This window comes from Aspergillus nomiae (assembly GCF_001204775.2).
Source record: "Aspergillus nomiae NRRL 13137 chromosome Unknown contig00148, whole genome shotgun sequence".
Lineage (NCBI taxonomy): Eukaryota > Fungi > Ascomycota > Eurotiomycetes > Eurotiales > Aspergillaceae > Aspergillus > Aspergillus nomiae.
The window spans coordinates 17,652-34,382 of record NW_015378203.1 but is presented as its reverse complement, the minus strand read 5'-3'; the positions used below and the strand labels follow the sequence as shown (position 1 = coordinate 34,382).

The following is a 16,731-nucleotide window of genomic DNA, read 5'->3' as shown; positions in this document are numbered from 1 at the left end:
CGTTTGTTTACTCCGATAGTCGCCGCAGCAATTAAATTTAATTCGATACATCGCAATCGACCGCCTGCCAATCGTTTTCTCCGCAGAGCCGCACTTTTTTTGCCCGCAAAACCAGAACTTCCAATTGATTCCCACGGTCAGAGTGCGAAACATTTAATTCGACAAGAGACAATTCCCATGCCATTGCAGACCTCCCGATGCGAGGATGCCTGCAGTTAGCCAGATGGCTGAGCGCAGGGCCGAAATGCCCGGCGGCAAGCCTTCCCAAGGCGCCATCCGGCCTCTATAATACCATCCGTTCTTTCACTAGTTCCGCCCATTTGGCATCGCGAGCCAGAGCAGCAGCGAGCAAACCCGCCTCCGATCTTGAAGCCAGAATCGCGCAGATTCCCATCGACCGCTACCGTAACTTCTGTATCGTCGCTCACGTTGACCATGGGAAGAGTACCCTCTCCGACCGACTGCTCGAACTCACGGGCACTATCCAGCCAGGATCGAATAAACAGGTGTTGGACAAACTCGATGTCGAACGGGAACGAGGTATCACTGTGAAGGCACAAACATGTACCATGATATATAACCATAACGGGGAGGATTATCTGTTGCACCTTGTCGATACACCGGGACATGTGGACTTTCGTGCCGAGGTTTCGCGCAGTTATGCCAGTTGCGGCGGAGCATTGCTTCTGGTGGATGCCAGCCAGGGTATCCAGGCACAGACCGTCGCAAACTTCTATCTCGCATTCGCGCAGGGCTTAGAGTTGATTCCTGTCATCAACAAAGTGGACTTGCCATCGGCCGAACCGGAGAAGGCACTCCAACAGATGAAAACGTCGTTTGAACTGGACACGGAAAATGCGGTGATGGTGTCTGCTAAAACCGGCCTGAATGTTGAGCAATTACTTCCTACTGTGGTTGAGAAGATCCCCGCGTATGTATACCATTCATAACCACTACCGTAACTCATTATTGACTGTACAACAGGCCTGTTGGTGATTGTCAGAAGCCCCTACGGATGTTACTTGTCGATTCCTGGTACGATTCCTACAAAGGTGTTATCTGTCTGGTACGAATCTTCGACGGTGAAGTTCGGGCAGGCGACCAACTCATTTCGTTCGCAACCGGCATCAAGTACTATGTCGGTGAAGTCGGCATCATGTACCCCCTCGAGACCTCACAGACCGTCCTGCGAGCCGGCCAAGTCGGCTATATCTACTTCAACCCCGGTATGAAACGGAGCAAGGAAGCTAAGATCGGGGATACTTACACCAAGGTCGGCTCCGAGAAAGCTGTGGAGCCCCTTCCGGGGTTCGAAGAACCCAAGTCGATGGTTTTCGTAGCCGCCTATCCCGTGGATGCGGATCATTTCGAGCACCTCGAGGATAGCATCAACCAGCTTATGCTCAATGACAGAAGCATCACTGTGCAGAAGGAATCTTCTGAAGCTTTAGGTGCAGGATTTAGACTGGGATTCCTTGGGACACTCCACTGTTCTGTTTTCGAGGATCGTTTGCGCCAGGAGCACGGTGCCAGCATCATCATCACGCCTCCTTCAGTGCCGGTAAAGGTGATATGGAAGGATGGCCGCGAAGAGATTGTGACCAGTCCCGCTCGCTTCCCCGAGGAGGATGATCTGCGATCTAAGGTCGCAGAGATCCATGAGCCTTACGTGCTTGCTACCCTAACCTTCCCCGATGAGTACCTCGGCAAGGTGATCGAATTGTGCGAAGCGAACCGAGGCGAGCAGAAAACCCTTGAGTATTTTACGGCAACTCAGGTCATTCTCAAGTATGAACTGCCTCTGGCACAATTGGTCGACGATTTCTTCGGAAAGCTCAAAGGATCCACCAAAGGTTACGCTACTCTGGACTACGAGGAATCTGCGTGGCAGCCGAGCAACATCGTGAAACTACAGCTGCTGGTTAATAAAGCCCCTGTGGATGCTGTTGCGCGAGTTGTTCACTATAGCCAAATAGAACGACTGGGAAGGAAATGGGTGACAAAGTTCAAGCAGCACGTCGATCGACAGCTCTTCGAGGTCGTCATCCAAGCTGCTGTCGGACGCAAAGTCATTGCAAGAGAAACCGTCAAGCCATACCGGAAAGATGTCCTGGCCAAGCTTCATGCTAGTGATGTCAGCCGACGGAGGAAGCTCCTGGAAAAACAGAAAGAAGGCCGGAAGAGGCTCAGGGCTGTCGGAAACGTGGTGATTGAACAAAAGGCGTTCCAAAACTTCTTGTCGAAATAGACTGTTTCGAGAAAGACTGTAAATTACGATTTATTGTATTATACCTGTTAGAACTTATTTTATCTCTGCCTTGGATAGTAGACCCCGGCATTCAATATGATTACCCGTTTTGGAGTTTTTGAGCATTGAATGTTTAGGTAAGCGGTGTATATCAAGAGTGATTGAATGTGATTGGACGGCGCAGCGGAGGGGCCGCGGGAGCTTTCAATTTGGCCGCAGAAAAGTTCGTCGCCGACCCCGCCGCGGTGATGTCTTGCAGTTTCTCTTTCATCCGTGTCACTGACATTTTCGATTGTGCAACTGGCATTCACACGGATTAGCGGGGTGCTATTGTCCTACATATACCTCGACGAGCCCCTTTTTCGGTTGTGCGCTGACCGCAGCGCCCTACAAAACTTCTCTTTGAGTTATTGCCTCCCTGCCATGTTCAGCTCTTGACAGGCGTGATGCAGCCTCCGGAAGGTGTGCAGGTCGATCTGGGCAAGGCCCAGGTCATTGACCGTGCCCCGAAAGTTATCAAGGAATTGAAATTTGGTGTTCTGTAAGAACCCTGGCCGGGTGTCACTTGTGGGTTGTCTGGGGACCATGGCTGACCTGCTTGCGCGTGACTCATATAGGTCCAACGATGATATTGTCAGCCAAGGCGTAGTCGAGGTTTCCGACCGGAAGTTTTTTGACCTTGACCGTGATCGATCGGTCGTTGCCCATGGCCCCCTCGATTCGCGCATGGGTGTATCGAGCAAAACCGCATCATGTCAAACCTGTGGCGGTGCCCTTCAAGTCTGTAACGGCCATTTCGGCCACGTGAAACTCGTCCTGCCCTCGTTCCATGTAGGGTATTTCAAACGTGTTATCACCATCTTGCAGGAGATTTGCAAAGAATGTTCGCACATTTTGCTTCCGGAAGGAGAACGTCGTGCTTATCTCCGTGAAATGAGACGCCCGGGCTTGGATAATTTGAGAAGGTTGCAAATAGCGAAGCGCATCAACGAGCGATGCCGGAAGACTCGGAACTGTGATGTGTGTGGTGCCGTCAATGGTGTAGTCAAGAAGGCTGGAACAAGCGCGCTCAAAATCACGCACGATAAATTCCGTGCCTTCAATGCCTCTACCTCTATGAAGAAGATCCCCCCACCCAGCAAGATTGTCTTCGACCGATCGTTTGAGGAAGCTAGGAGTCATAATGCGGAAGTTGAAAAACATTACAAAAAAGCGCAGGATGATATGAATGCTTTGCGTGTTCTAAACCTCTTCAAGAGAATTTCCGATACAGACTGCGAACTATTGGGACTGGACCCGAAGGAAGCCAGACCCGAAATGTTTCTCTGGCAGTATATCCCTGCGCCCCCTGTGTGTATCCGTCCTTCTGTAGGCCAGGACGCTTCCTCCACCGAGGATGATCTAACTGCCAAGTTGGGTGACATTGTCCAGAGTAACATCAATCTTAAGAACGCATTGCTCAAGGGTGCCCCCGTTCAGACTATCATGGAATGCTGGGACTATATGCAACTTCAGATTGCTGTCTATATCAATAGTGACGTACCTGGCTTGAACAAAGCAGACTTGGGAAAGCCCATACGAGGTTTTGTGCAGCGACTGAAAGGAAAGCAGGGACGATTCCGTGGTAATTTATCTGGAAAGCGTGTTGATTTCTCTGGTCGAACTGTCATTTCGCCTGATCCGAATTTGCGAGTTGATGAAGTCGCTGTTCCCGAACTAGTGGCGAAGAATATGACTTATCCTGAGGTGGTCACACGGTACAACAAGGAGAAGCTGCAGCAGAGAGTTCGGAACGGAACCAAAAAGTGGCCAGGAGCGAACTACCTGGTCAAGAAGGGCTCAACCTTCAAGACCTTCCTCAAGTACGGTAGTCTCAACATGATTGCTGATCAGCTGCAGGAGGGAGACGTTGTCGAACGCCATATTGAGGACGGTGATATCGTGCTTTTCAACCGCCAGCCCTCTCTTCACAAGCTCAGTATTCTTTCCCATTTTGCCAAGGTCCGCCCTCACAGAACTTTCCGGTTGAACGAGTGTGTCTGTAACCCATACAATGCCGATTTCGACGGAGACGAGATGAATTTGCACGTACCTCAGACCGAAGAAGCGAGAGCCGAAGCTATGGAGTTGATGGGTGTCAAGAACAATCTGGCAACGCCCAAGAACGGTGAACCCATTATTTCCGCCATCCAAGATTTCATCAGTGCTGCGTACATCTTGAGTAGTAAAGATAATTTCTTTGATCGCCGCTCGTTCACGCAGATATGCCTTTACATGCTTGGCCCGGAAACTCGTTTCGATCTTCCCCCACCCGCAGTGCTCAAGCCACAGATGCTTTGGACCGGCAAGCAGGTTTTCAATATTCTCATGCGTCCCAACAAGGACGACCCTGTGATGGTCAACTTGGATGCTGCATGCAGAGAATACAAGCCCCCCAAGGATGGCCGCCCGAAAGATCTTGACCCGAAGGACGGATGGCTCGTCATTCGTAATTCGGAGGTCATGTGTGGTGTGATGGACAAAGCTACTATCGGTTCAGGAAAGAAGGACAATGTCTTTTATGTCATGCTGAGAGATTTCGGTCCTCCAGCAGCAGCAGAGGGCATGAATCGCTTGTCGAGGTTATCCGCGCGTTGGTTCACGAATATGGGTTTCTCCATCGGTATCACAGACGTCTATCCAAGCGCGAAGCTGCTACAGTCAAAGCACGACTTGGTCGAAACAGCATATGCACAATGTGACCAGGTCATTGCCCAATACAAGGCGGGTACCCTGGAGACGTTCCCTGGATGTGACGAGTTGCAAACTATGGAGAATAAGATCTCCGGTATTCTCAGTAAGGTCCGACAGCAGGCCGGTGACGAATGTATCGCCCAGCTCAGCAAGTACAATTCTCCTTTGATCATGGCTACGTCTGGATCCAAGGGTTCAAGTATCAACGTGTCTCAGATGGTTGCCCTCGTCGGTCAGCAGATTATTGGTGGTCAGCGTGTGCAGGACGGTTTCCAAGATAGAACACTTCCTCATTTCCCGAAAAATGCTCGCCAACCGCCTTCGAAGGGTTTCGTCCGCAATAGTTTCTTCTCTGGGTTAGAGCCTTATGAGTTCATTTTCCACGCCATGTCCGGTCGTGAAGGTCTGGTCGATACGGCCGTCAAAACCGCCGAGACTGGTTACATGTCGCGTCGTTTGATGAAGTCCTTGGAAGATCTCTCTTCCCGGTACGATGATACTGTGCGGAACTCTTCCGGCCATATCGTTCAGTTCCAGTATGGTGATGACAAGCTGGACCCCGTGGATATGGAGGGCAAAGCTAAGCCTGTTCATTTCGATCGAACATTCATTCACTCTGAAGCAACCACCTATGATAATGACGAACGCAGTTTGCAGCCTGCAGAGATCATGGAAGTGTGTGAGGAGATGCTCTCAAAGGAGCGCGCTAAATTGGTCCGGAAAGACTTGCTCGAGGTGGAACTTGGTTACATGGACCGGTCTAACCACGGTGTTGACCAATTCGAAAGTGCACGCGACTTCCTCGAGTCCATTCAGCAATATGTTTCCGGCAAAGCAGACAAATTGATCTCGCGAGGCGGTGATATTGATCCTTCGGATGAGAGGAGTCAGCAGGGCTTGAACCATACAGGCAAATTGACCGAGACGACGCTCAGGACCTTCATCTCTGCATGTTTAATGAAGTACAAGAAGGCCCAGGTTGAGCCCGGTCACGCCGTGGGAGCTGTTGGTGCGCAATCTATCGGTGAACCCGGTACACAGATGACACTGAAGACTTTCCATTTTGCTGGTGTCGCTGGTATGAGTATCACACAGGGTGTTCCTCGTATTAAGGAAATCATCAACGCCTCGAAGGAAATCAGTACGCCGGTCGTGTCTTGCGAGCTGGTAACCAAGGACAATGTCATTGCGGCTCGGATTGTGAAGGGACGTATTGAGAAGACGTATCTCAGGGATATCACCCACTATGTCCGAGAGACCTGGACTGGCAAAGAGGCATACATCACGGTCAAGATTAACTGGAAGACCATCCAAGACCTGGCGCTCGAATTGAAGATCCAGGATATCCTGGCTGCCATCAAGAGCCACAGGCGCTTCAAGTCCGATGACTTGAAGTTCCGTTGCCAGCGGTCACATATCCACATCCATATGGATGTGGATCCTGCTAGCAAGCTCGGCCTCTCGAAGACGGAAATTGCTGCGACAAGTGCTGATCCTTTCCTGCGTTTGAAGCATCTCAAGCGTCTACTTCCCGACATCCAGGTTCTCGGCCACCCTCAAGCCTATCGTGCGATTATTCGGACGGATGACACGTCGACTACCAACACCCTCCTTGTCGAAGGTTACGGTCTTCGGGCATGTATGAACACGATTGGTGTTGACGGCCTTCACACATCTACCAATAACGTGATGGAAATGCGCGAGGTCCTTGGTATTGAAGCCGCCCGGACGACCATTGTTCGTGAAATCAGCGAGGTGATGAAGGACATGGACATTGATCCTCGACACATGCAGCTTCTTGCTGATGTCATGACCTACAAGGGTGAAGTCCTGGGTATTACACGATTCGGTCTTGCGAAGATGCGTGACTCTGTCCTTCAGCTGGCCTCCTTCGAGAAGACCGCAGACCATCTGTTCGACGCTGGTGGAGCCGGCCGTACCGACCTTGTCGAGGGTGTCTCGGAGTGTATTATCATGGGTAAAACTGTGTCTCTAGGAACCGGTGCCATGGAAGTGGTCCGTCGGATGAATTTCTTCGAAGGCCAAATCGGAGCCCGGAAGACGACATTCGAAGACACTTGGAACAATGTCTGCGAAGCTCCTCTCAAATCGAAGAAGAGAGCTCGGACGTGATTGTATCATTTAAAAGTGCTAATGAGTTTAGCAGTTTGCTACTTATAAAAGTGCATCAACGGGCGTTGGATGTCTTTTTGGCTGTTCATGATATTTTGCGCATTAGCGATATTGAGGTAGTGATGGATGGGATCGCCATCCTTGTACTATTGACTACGTGTTATTGTTACCATATGAATCAAACGATGATATGTACTTCATAATCGAAGTTCTATACTGTATACTACCTAAGTACTGCCTCTGTTCTGTAGATCATCTGTAGGGAATCACTTACCGAATCGGGTTATATTAACAGATACGCGCCCCACCGCAATGATCTCATACTTAGCAGTACCCCATCTGTACCTCATCACTTCCAACCACTCTCACCCATATACACTCACTCATCCACAGTAAACAGCAATGGCATCCCCCAAAGCCTCCAATCAACCTACCGCCTAAACTCAGGCCATGAGATCCCCATCCTCGGCTACGGCGTAAGTAAACATACCCCATAAACCGTTAACACCCCGCAAAAGCAGACACTAACAACCCCCCAGGTCTACCTAATGTCCGTCTAACCCTCAACTCAAAGACTTTCTCAAAGCTAACCAGAAACAAACGAAAAGTTCTCCCTCCAAAACCGAAAGTCCCGTCCTCGAAGCGTTCAACACCGGCTACCGCCATGTACACACCCCCATCTTTACAAATACACATAACTCGAAAGCTAACAATAGCATAGGTCGATTCAGCAATTATGTACCGAAACGAAAAGGCCTGCGGCCGCGCAATCGCAAACTCTGGCCTAGACCGCTCGCAAATCTTCTTCACAACCAAGATCCCGCCAGGGTCTATGGGGTATGAGAGGACCAAGCGCGCGGTGGAGAGTAGTCTCCGGGAGGCGGGGGTGGAGTATTTCGATTTGTGAGTTCTATTTCTTCCTATGTAGCATACAATTTACCCGATTCTCGCACTATAGAATGATAACTAATACAAAAACAGAATCCTAATCCACGCCCCCTACGGCGGCAAAGAAGACCGTCTAGGCTCCTGGCAGGCGCTCGTTGAAGCCCAGAAAGCCGGCAAGACTAAGTCAATCGGGGTCTCCAACTATGGGATCCATCATCTGGACGAGCTGGAGGAGTACATCCAGCAAGGAGGCGGCGGGGCCATTGACGTCGGTCAATATGAGATCCATCCGTGGTGCGCGCGCGAGGATATCGTGGAGTGGCTTCAGACGCGGAATATTGTTGTCGAGGCGTATTCGCCTCTTGCACATGGGACACGCATGGGTGAGACGGTGCTGAAGGAGCTGGGGAAGAAGTATAATAAGTCGCCTGCGCAGATTATGATTCGGTGGTGTTTGCAGAGGGTGGGGTTTCCGATCTTTTCTTTTGGGTGTTCTGTTATGGTCTTTGATGCAGTGGGCTAATTGAGGGTTGATTTGTAGGGTCTGGTGCCTTTGCCGAAGTCTGCGACGCCGAGTCGGATCAGGGAGAATGCGGAGGTGTTTGATTTTGAGTTGGATGAGGGTGATATGAAGAGACTTTTTACGGGGGAGTATGACCCTACGGATTGGGATCCTACACTTGATTTTGACTAGGTGGTTTTATAGAGTTGTGGGGGTAGAGGTAGATCTATAGAATATGTGAATTCATACTTTTATGCTAGATTTAATTGTGCATTTCTAAGTATTATATGGTTTGCTATAGTTGCGATTGATTATGAAGACAGTTGAGTATGTGATAGATTACCATAAACGGATTTAATAGGCAAAGGGCACCCGCGGGGCTGCTTATCAATTCAACGGCCACTCTCCGAAAGTTTCCCTCGCGACAATCCCCTCACTCCCTCCCCTAAACCCCCATTTTCCCAACCAGACGATACTCTGTCCCTATCATAGCCTGTCCGCTATTCAACAGCGACCATGAAGCTAATCCTCTCCACCTCGTAAGTGGCGATAACCCTGCGGCAACTGAGATTACCCCTCTGCGAAAAGAATTCAACCCCGCGGCGCGCAAATTCCGTATCTATATGGTTATACTAACAACAATACTGGCCAGGAATCTTATGGAGTCCGGGGGTCACACCGTAATCCGGCAAGCCTCGACGGAAAAATCCAACGTGGAGCTGATCAACTCGCTGCGGTCAAATTTCCAGACGGCGCAACAATTATCTTCGGCCGAGACGACAACGACCCCGCGGTATCGGGCTTGGACCCGGGAGACCGAAGACGGCCTCTACATACCGGCGATTGACTTCGCGCAGCGTGGGCTGGCAGAGGAGAAGGCGCAGTACGATATTACGGTTAAATTGTTCTATTTACCGGGAATTCCGGCGTCGCGACGATGTGCGCATACGAGGGAGGCAATTGATTTGGTCTTGAAGGAACTACATGTGGATTCTATTGATCTATTGATTGTTTCTTTCCCTGGGATTTTGTTCGACGCGGAGGATGATAGTGAAGAGGAGGTGGCGTCGGATACCGGGAGTGAGGAGCCAGATGATTTTGACAGCATGATTCGCACGTGGAGGGTGCTCGAGGATCTCAAGGAGCAGGGTATGATTTCTCAGCTAGGCGTGGCGGAGTTTGGCAGTGAGAGACTCGCCCGGTTCCTGCCGCATACGAAGGTCAAGCCCTCCGTCGACCAGATCAACCTCAAGGACTGCTGTGTCGTGCCGAAATCGTTGATTCTCTATGCGAAATCTGAGAATATCCAGCTCCTCACCCACAACGACTGCATGGACATCCTGCCCATCGGTACCACACGGGAACTCCTTGGTCCGGGCGAGAAGGGTGCCGGCATTCTTGCTTCCGCTCCAGATGCGGACGATGGAATTCAGGGTGATGTCGAGCCGCAGTGGGTGGTCAAGTATACGGCTGTTGTCAAGGACCGCGGCGTTGTCGAGAACAAGGGCTATTTCGCACTGGCCGATATGGGAACCTGCGTCAAGGCTCGTGAAGAATGATTGATCCTCCTCTCTCCATCCTCCGCCGATTCCCCGTCTGTCTATTCCCAGATTCCCCCCATCCGAGGCGTACCTCGTCTCCAGCATTGTGACGATAAAGCGTGGCGTTTGTCATTGACGATGAATGAAAGCATGATTCCTCCCGCAAAACTCCTGGATCATAATCCCAACTCCAACCCATAACCCGTAATCCCATAGCACATAAATATAGAGACGAAAGTAAATAAAAATTCACCCAATCATGCTCCTCTTGCGGCCTCTCATTCTAACATCCTGCAACTTCTTCAACGTAACCGCGGCCCCCTTATAACTATGCTTATACCCCTCGAGCACCTCCTCAAAGAACTTCTCAGCCCGAGGATGCGTGCTCCCAAAAGCCCTCTCAAGCACATACAAATCGACCGCGCGATCCTCCTCGGAGGAACTCTGGCCAGCCAGCCCAAAATCAATCAGAACCACATCGCCGTGCATGACGGGACTCTCCCCAGCCACAGCATCGACCACCCCCGTCCTGAGGATCAAATTACTCGTTGTCAAATCCCCATGAATAACCCCAGCCTTATGCAGCCCCCCAACAACACACCCAATCCCTCTCATCAACGCTCTAACCTTCTCCTCCTCCCTCCGCAACTCCTCCTCACTCAACAACCCCTCAGAAGCCTTCATAAAAGCCTCCCACCGCTCAACAACAACCCGCACAATCAACCCCTCAATCCACTCCATAAGCAACCACGCGCCTCCATTCCCATTCTCCCCACCCTGTCCCTCCCAGTCCAGCGCTAGCACAGCGGGGACATTGACCCCCTCCCGAACGAGCTTTACCAGACACCGCGCTTCCTGTAGGATGCGCTGGCGGGTCAATCGGCGGTCGAGAATGGGGTGGCGGTAGGGTTTCGAGGGCCGGATTTTCAGCGCCGCGGGCGTGTTGGTGTTGAGGTGGATTGTTTTGTACAGGTGCGCTTCAGCGCCTTGCGTGAGGAGCGTCGGTGGTGGGGTTGTGTTTGTGAAGGTTTTCGGGAGGGGTGGTGGGGTGTAGGGGTCTTGGGCCATCTTGGGTGGTGAGTCTTTTGGATGAGTTGGATTGAATTGATGTGTTGCTTGTTTGTGGGTTGGGTTCGTGGCTTGAGGTGTAGTTTGGCTTGGTTTGGTTGGTATGGGATTGATTGTGGTGAGGGGTGTTGGAAAAAAAGTTACTGGGTTGGAGGTTGCTTGGTGGGGTGCTTCTTTGTTGCCTGAGGGATGAGGCATCAACATACCGGAGAGGAGTTGGCGAGCTATGTATGGAAGGGGATTATGAGGATGTGCACTTTTGTTTATTCTTCTAAGCGCTAGGAGTAGATGACAATTCCCAAGTGATACTATAAATATGACCTTTGTCACCTTATATGACGTTTGTGCTTTATCCTGGTATACCCGGCGGCTAAGTAGATGAAGCCCTAAGTCATACATGCTGCCACCCTGGAGATAGATAGTTATTAAACAGCGGTTAAGCTATCAACCGCACGTTAATACTGGGAATAGTACATCCATCATTTGAGTACGATGTTACAGATAGGGCTATCGTGGTAGTGTTGTCTTTAGTAGAGAACACCGTTGTCACGTATATATAAATGTCCTTGATCATACAGCTTTTGACGGGAATATACCCTGTCAAGAAACACAGTCATGCCAGAGAAGAAAATTGCGAATGGATATGAGTACTAGTAGAAAAGGATAAACAAAACAAAAATAAGCCAAGCATGATATGACGGTACAGACAAAGCAGTGGAACCGTCCTCTACCGACGACACGACGCCTTGTTTGGCGCCTAGTGACGTCTCCCCCTGAACAGCCACCTGAAGCTTATGCAAGTCGCAGTCGGCCAAGTGATCCAACTTACGCCCGGAAGCCCAACCCCTACAGACTGACGGGCTTCCCCGGCGGCAAAATTGACTGGATCGACAATGTCGACCTTCTTCCCTCCAATAAAGCTTCTCGCCTCCTTTTTGAGCGCGTAGGCCAGATTAGCTTCTGTCTGAATACTAACAATAGCCTGAAACGCCAGCGGAACCTTCTGCGTAACCAAGATGGCAGTGCGCAACATGCTGGGGATACCGTCCTTCTTCGATTTGTTCTCGGTCAATTTCCACCGGCCCATGTTGGGCTTGCCTGCGTCACGGCCGTCGATCCAGGTAGTACCCACCAGCGTGGTATGTGATTCGCGTTTGACGGACGTGCTTCTCTCCCACCCGGCGTCGACTCCCAGGATGACCGGTCCTGCGCCGACTTTGGCGGAACCGTTTGCCGAAAGGGTGTCTGTGATATCTGCCGTCTCTGAGTTGAGGAAGAACGTTCCGTCTGGTGCCACGCTTCGAACTATTGGTCGTCCTCTGAGGTCGTCTTCAGTTGTAGTGAACTTGACCTTGATCATGGCTGACTTGAACCGTGTGCTCCTGGTCAAAGAGCCCTGGAAGCGATATTCGATTACCAGCAAGGTAGCGTAGTCGCCGTCTGGGGTCAGTGTTCCATGAAGCACACTGGTTATGTTCGCCTGGACGGTGAGGTCGGAGCCCTCCTGCATGATATGAGCGCGCTGCAGCTCGCCGGGTTGGTTGCGGAGGCGGAACGAAGCATCTTTGGTGCCCTCGGCGAAGAGAGGAATGTCGAGCTGAACGGACTGTTTCATTGTTTTGAAATTGAACTAGACTTCTGATGAACTCAGTGTAAGGATGGTAATGAGTTGTGGAATAATGGCGAAAGTGGCTCGATTTAACAATGAATATTGTACGAGGACCTTAACCCTGAGCAATAGTGTCAGCCTTGCTGGCGTGAAGCGCTTTCAAAAGATATCTGTGTTATTTTTAGCTGACTCTCACCCATTCGTTAATGGCAATTGAGCGTGGCATTATTTAAGCGCCGAGCCAGGGTTATAGATGGTGACTCGGCTTTCTTCTAGATGAGAAAGCGTTTAAGAACCTCGTTTGCTCCCAGCTCCCCTTTAACTTTATACACTGATTGATAGTCTCTCGGTCATTGTTAATAAATATACAAGAATTAATTCTTGAAGAGATCAGTATCGTTACATCTGCCGTTGCGTCGTCACCCTAGAACTCTCCTGAACTATGGCAGTTTTGCCAGCCTCCGAGGCTGTAGGTGAGGTTGCAAGCCTCAAGCTTGATTCTGAGCGCGAATACATCCACAATAGTAGTGATGGTAAGGTTTCAAGGGCTAATATGAAGCTCAGATGTTGTTAACTAACCTCCTAGTTGACTACTACATCCACGAGCGCGCGATCTTAACAAAGCGGCGCGAGATCTCGTTACTTTCCGGAGGACAACGAACTGAGACGCCCACTACCAGCAGTACAAAGTACCCAGCACACCAAGAATACACCGAAGGACTTGAAGATGATCTGTTTCCAGAACATATAGTCAGTAAGCATCATATGATGGCTATCAGAATGTTCAGGAAACTCTGGAAGCAAGTTAGTCCCTCACCACTAAGCGCAGAGCAAGCAGTCGCTCATGTCGTTACTTCTTGCAGAGTATTGAGACAGACCTCGATGAGGATTGGGAGCTTCTTGAACAACAACGCACGGTTCATAGTCATGATGGGTTGCCAGGGAAAAAACCCATACATATGTTCGAAGAGTGGCTGGCCGAGGAAACTGACATCGGAGAATCGCTTTCTAAGCCCGGTGTGAATGGTCAGGACTTTCTGAGTATGCTGATTAGAATACCAACCAAGCATATGTTTACGGCCTCAGTCTTCAATTGGGTGATGTGGAAGTATCCAAACATGTATCTGATGGTAGGAAACCGAACCCGAAATCCGAGTCTATTGGCCGAGGCCAGTTCGATGTCCAGCTCCATAAACTTTGTAGCACACTTTTTACAAGACTATCCCACACAAACTGCAAAGATGCTTGAGTTGGATAACAACATGCTTCTGGAACTTCTCCCTGTCATGATTGACCGGAATTGTTCGAACGATATATTTGCGAACATGAGCCCAGCAGCCCTCATGGCTACAGATGACCAAAAGAACTCAATTCTGCACCTTGTGAGCGAATATAGCGAGGAGGAGGGATTTTCATTTGACATCGAACTGCGGAATGAGAAGCGCATGATCCTGATACACAACTTACTCACATACTGCAAATCCGCCATCACCTGGACAAATAATGATAATCAATCCGCATACCAGCACCGGATTCGTACCTTCCATGCATCTAGGTTAAGAATTCCAGCGGTGGAAAGCGACCCTTCATTAGGACTCGGGGAGGGAGCGGAAGGTCTGAGGGATGACAAAATCCTCACACTACTCAGAGAGAAGACTATGAACCTTGATGACGACGAAATGATAGTATCTCTTCTTTATGGAAAAGTGCATAGTGCGTGGTCCATCTATCCTTTATTTCTCTCACACCCCGTAAATTTCTTTTTGGGAGATAATGTTGGACTGAGAACTTCAGCAGGGCGGGAGATCAACTTAGATTTGACAGAACTTGGAATCGCCGGGGTCACAGTGACCAAGACTACTGTCAAGCGCCTAGTCCGCGGGCTCAAGTTTGAGAGCATTCTGAAATTCGTGCGGATCCCATCCTTTAGTGCGGTTCGGCCAGGACGTCAAAACAGCGTTCACAATACTCTGAACCAGCAGCAGTTCGCGGAAATTGCTCATACAGGGGACATATTTACAATCTTATGGGAGCAGGGTGTGAAGAAGATCCTCAGTGTCAAGGTTGATGATGATAATGATGATTGTCCATATAGCGATGAGATGCTCGAGACGCTCAAGAAATTTGGCATTGAAGAATGGGACTGGCGACGGACGGATTTGTGCAGCAGAGTCGTCCTTAAAGCAGCTGGAAATGCCCGAAAGATAACGTTATATTCAACAGGAAATAAAGCAGTTCTCCGCAGTTGGTCAGCGCCAGACGGATTGAATGCTCTAAAGAAGGTAAGGCAGCTTCCCACATACACCCTTACCTATTCCACACTGACTTGCCTAATTTCAGTTAACAGATGTTCAAATAGTTGTACAGCCACGGCTGGAAACGATAGAGCGGATAAACTGCTACCTAAAGGAGTTCACTAATAGATTGCAAGAGAATAGAGACAAGGGTAAACCCCAAATCAAAATTTCTTTTCGCTTCAAGTCGGAAGACGACAACTATTCTTACTTTTTAAGCGAGGACATACGTGAAAGGTAAGTATATCTCATATCTGCGGAATCTTTTCAGACACTAAATGACAATGAGAAGAAACCCTTGGCTAGATAATATGGACAGATTTGTGACATTCGTCAAGAACACCCCTGAAATCAGCCGTGTTGTAAAGGTCGCAGTTATTGGTCATGGGGTGGGCCAGATCCAAGAAAATTTCGAGGATAGTATAATCAGTGGCATATCCTTCTCTACATCTCAGTACGGAAGCACCATCAGTACCCTGCCATGGTACCTCCCCTCAAATGACAAAAGCACCTTAATGGCGAAGACAATTCTCCGCCTATGCCCTAATGTCAAGCTCTACATCGCTCGGCTTGATTACGGGATTGACGGAGTGCCTACAATTGAATCAGCAATAAAAGTAAGTCAATAGCTTGAGTAGGGTTTTAGGGGCATGTTTCTTACAACCATGATTGTCTTCCTAGGCAATTTCCTGGGCTACGGCAATCGGTGTGGATATCATCTCAATGAGCTCAACATTTCCTGAACTGCGTGATACAGAGTCAAGAAAGCTAAGTGAGGTAATTGACGAAGCCCACAATAATAAGATCCTCACTTTCGCCCCAGTTACCGATCAAGGATTTAACCGGCCTGATATCCCGTTTCCAGGCAAGACACCAGGTGTCTTCCGCGTCGGCGCGGCAAGAGACAGCGGAGTGCCGGATGACCTTTCCCAAGGATATGAATTTCTCTTCCCTGGCGGGAGCAGCGTAACCAATGTTCGGCAGCGTGAGGAAGGTAGTACCGGTGCAAACTCCGCGGTGGTATTGGGAAGCTCCTTCGCAACCGCTGTGGCATCAGGTCTTGCAGCCTTGATACTCCATTGTGCGGAACTCTGCGATCTAGGGGACGAATATGGCGATGACCTTCGCCAGTACCAAAACATGAAAGACATTTTCTGCATCATGGCATCGGGCTCCCCGCAATCATCGTATATACAGGCAGAAAAGTGGTTCCCAGCCAGCTTTGAGAACAAGGATTGGATGGAGGATGAGGACCAGGACGAATTTCGCAGGAGAATCACCGCGATTATCACGTAGGTGGCTTGCAACTACTTCCTTCTCATCACAGTACTAATTTGGGTCTTCAGGCCTTGCATTATCAATAGGCCCTGCTAGTATACATGAAACAAAGAAAGAAAGGGTGGCCAGTCAAGCATGTAGTTGACAAGGAGATTGTCCGTTACAGGCTTTGGATCTCCATTGTCTTTGGTGTGCCCTGGAAAAGTCTATACATGATAAGGCTTTGACACAGCAAAAGACCAAGACAAAGAGATAATCGGCTTTGTCCGGAAGTAATCTATAAGACACTGCCTACCAATACAAACCATTCCCCTTTGTGTATCCTCGACTACAAAAGGTCCACCCCTTTCTAGCCACAGTACCTAACTGCTAGAGTTTGCATCCTACACTTATTACCAACCGTCCTTTAGGCCAAGTCATTCTCTCTAATAGTACTC

The 16,731-nt window shown here is 49.7% G+C and overlaps 7 protein-coding genes across 7 annotated transcripts; 5 read left to right on the top strand and 2 right to left on the bottom strand.

The window, feature by feature from the left end:
• Positions 1-197: 197 nt before the first annotated feature.
• On the top strand, positions 198-2,248 carry ANOM_006037 (GTPase GUF1; the record flags this gene model as incomplete). The annotated part of the gene is made up of 2 exons (XM_015551294.1): positions 198-931; positions 985-2,248. The coding sequence occupies 2 exons, from the start codon at positions 198-200 to the stop codon at positions 2,246-2,248; spliced, it is 1,998 nt and encodes a 665-aa protein (XP_015406561.1).
• Positions 2,249-2,694: 446 nt separating this feature from the next.
• ANOM_006036 (DNA-directed RNA polymerase III core subunit RPO31) lies at positions 2,695-7,114 on the top strand (the record flags this gene model as incomplete). Its single annotated transcript, XM_015551293.1, has 2 exons — positions 2,695-2,789; positions 2,866-7,114. The coding sequence occupies 2 exons, from the start codon at positions 2,695-2,697 to the stop codon at positions 7,112-7,114; spliced, it is 4,344 nt and encodes a 1,447-aa protein (XP_015406560.1).
• A 450-nt stretch (positions 7,115-7,564) lies between these two features.
• Positions 7,565-8,737, top strand: ANOM_006035 (aldo/keto reductase family protein; the record flags this gene model as incomplete). The annotated part of the gene is made up of 5 exons (XM_015551292.1): positions 7,565-7,590; positions 7,723-7,780; positions 7,836-8,017; positions 8,096-8,465; positions 8,544-8,737. The coding sequence occupies 5 exons, from the start codon at positions 7,565-7,567 to the stop codon at positions 8,694-8,696; spliced, it is 789 nt and encodes a 262-aa protein (XP_015406559.1). The 3' UTR covers positions 8,697-8,737.
• A 283-nt stretch (positions 8,738-9,020) lies between these two features.
• Positions 9,021-10,063, top strand: ANOM_006034 (putative gamma-cysteine synthetase regulatory subunit; the record flags this gene model as incomplete). The annotated part of the gene is made up of 2 exons (XM_015551291.1): positions 9,021-9,043; positions 9,157-10,063. 2 exons carry the CDS (start codon positions 9,021-9,023, stop codon positions 10,061-10,063), a joined length of 930 nt encoding a protein of 309 aa, XP_015406558.1.
• A 231-nt stretch (positions 10,064-10,294) lies between these two features.
• bud32 (serine/threonine protein kinase BUD32) lies at positions 10,295-11,113 on the bottom strand (the record flags this gene model as incomplete). The annotated part of the gene is made up of 1 exon (XM_015551290.1): positions 10,295-11,113. One exon carries the CDS (start codon positions 11,111-11,113, stop codon positions 10,295-10,297), a length of 819 nt encoding a protein of 272 aa, XP_015406546.1.
• Positions 11,114-11,763: 650 nt separating this feature from the next.
• On the bottom strand, positions 11,764-12,728 carry ANOM_006032 (uncharacterized protein; the record flags this gene model as incomplete). The annotated part of the gene is made up of 2 exons (XM_015551289.1): positions 11,764-11,898; positions 11,943-12,728. 2 exons carry the CDS (start codon positions 12,726-12,728, stop codon positions 11,764-11,766), a joined length of 921 nt encoding a protein of 306 aa, XP_015406564.1.
• Positions 12,729-13,164: 436 nt separating this feature from the next.
• ANOM_006031 (uncharacterized protein) lies at positions 13,165-16,306 on the top strand (the record flags this gene model as incomplete). Its single annotated transcript, XM_015551288.1, has 7 exons — positions 13,165-13,255; positions 13,309-13,526; positions 13,586-14,435; positions 14,517-15,004; positions 15,063-15,253; positions 15,309-15,633; positions 15,698-16,306. Coding segments are annotated over 7 exons (2,772 nt in total), but the record flags the coding sequence as incomplete, so codon positions are not given.
• Between the last annotated feature and the right edge of the window lie 425 nt (positions 16,307-16,731).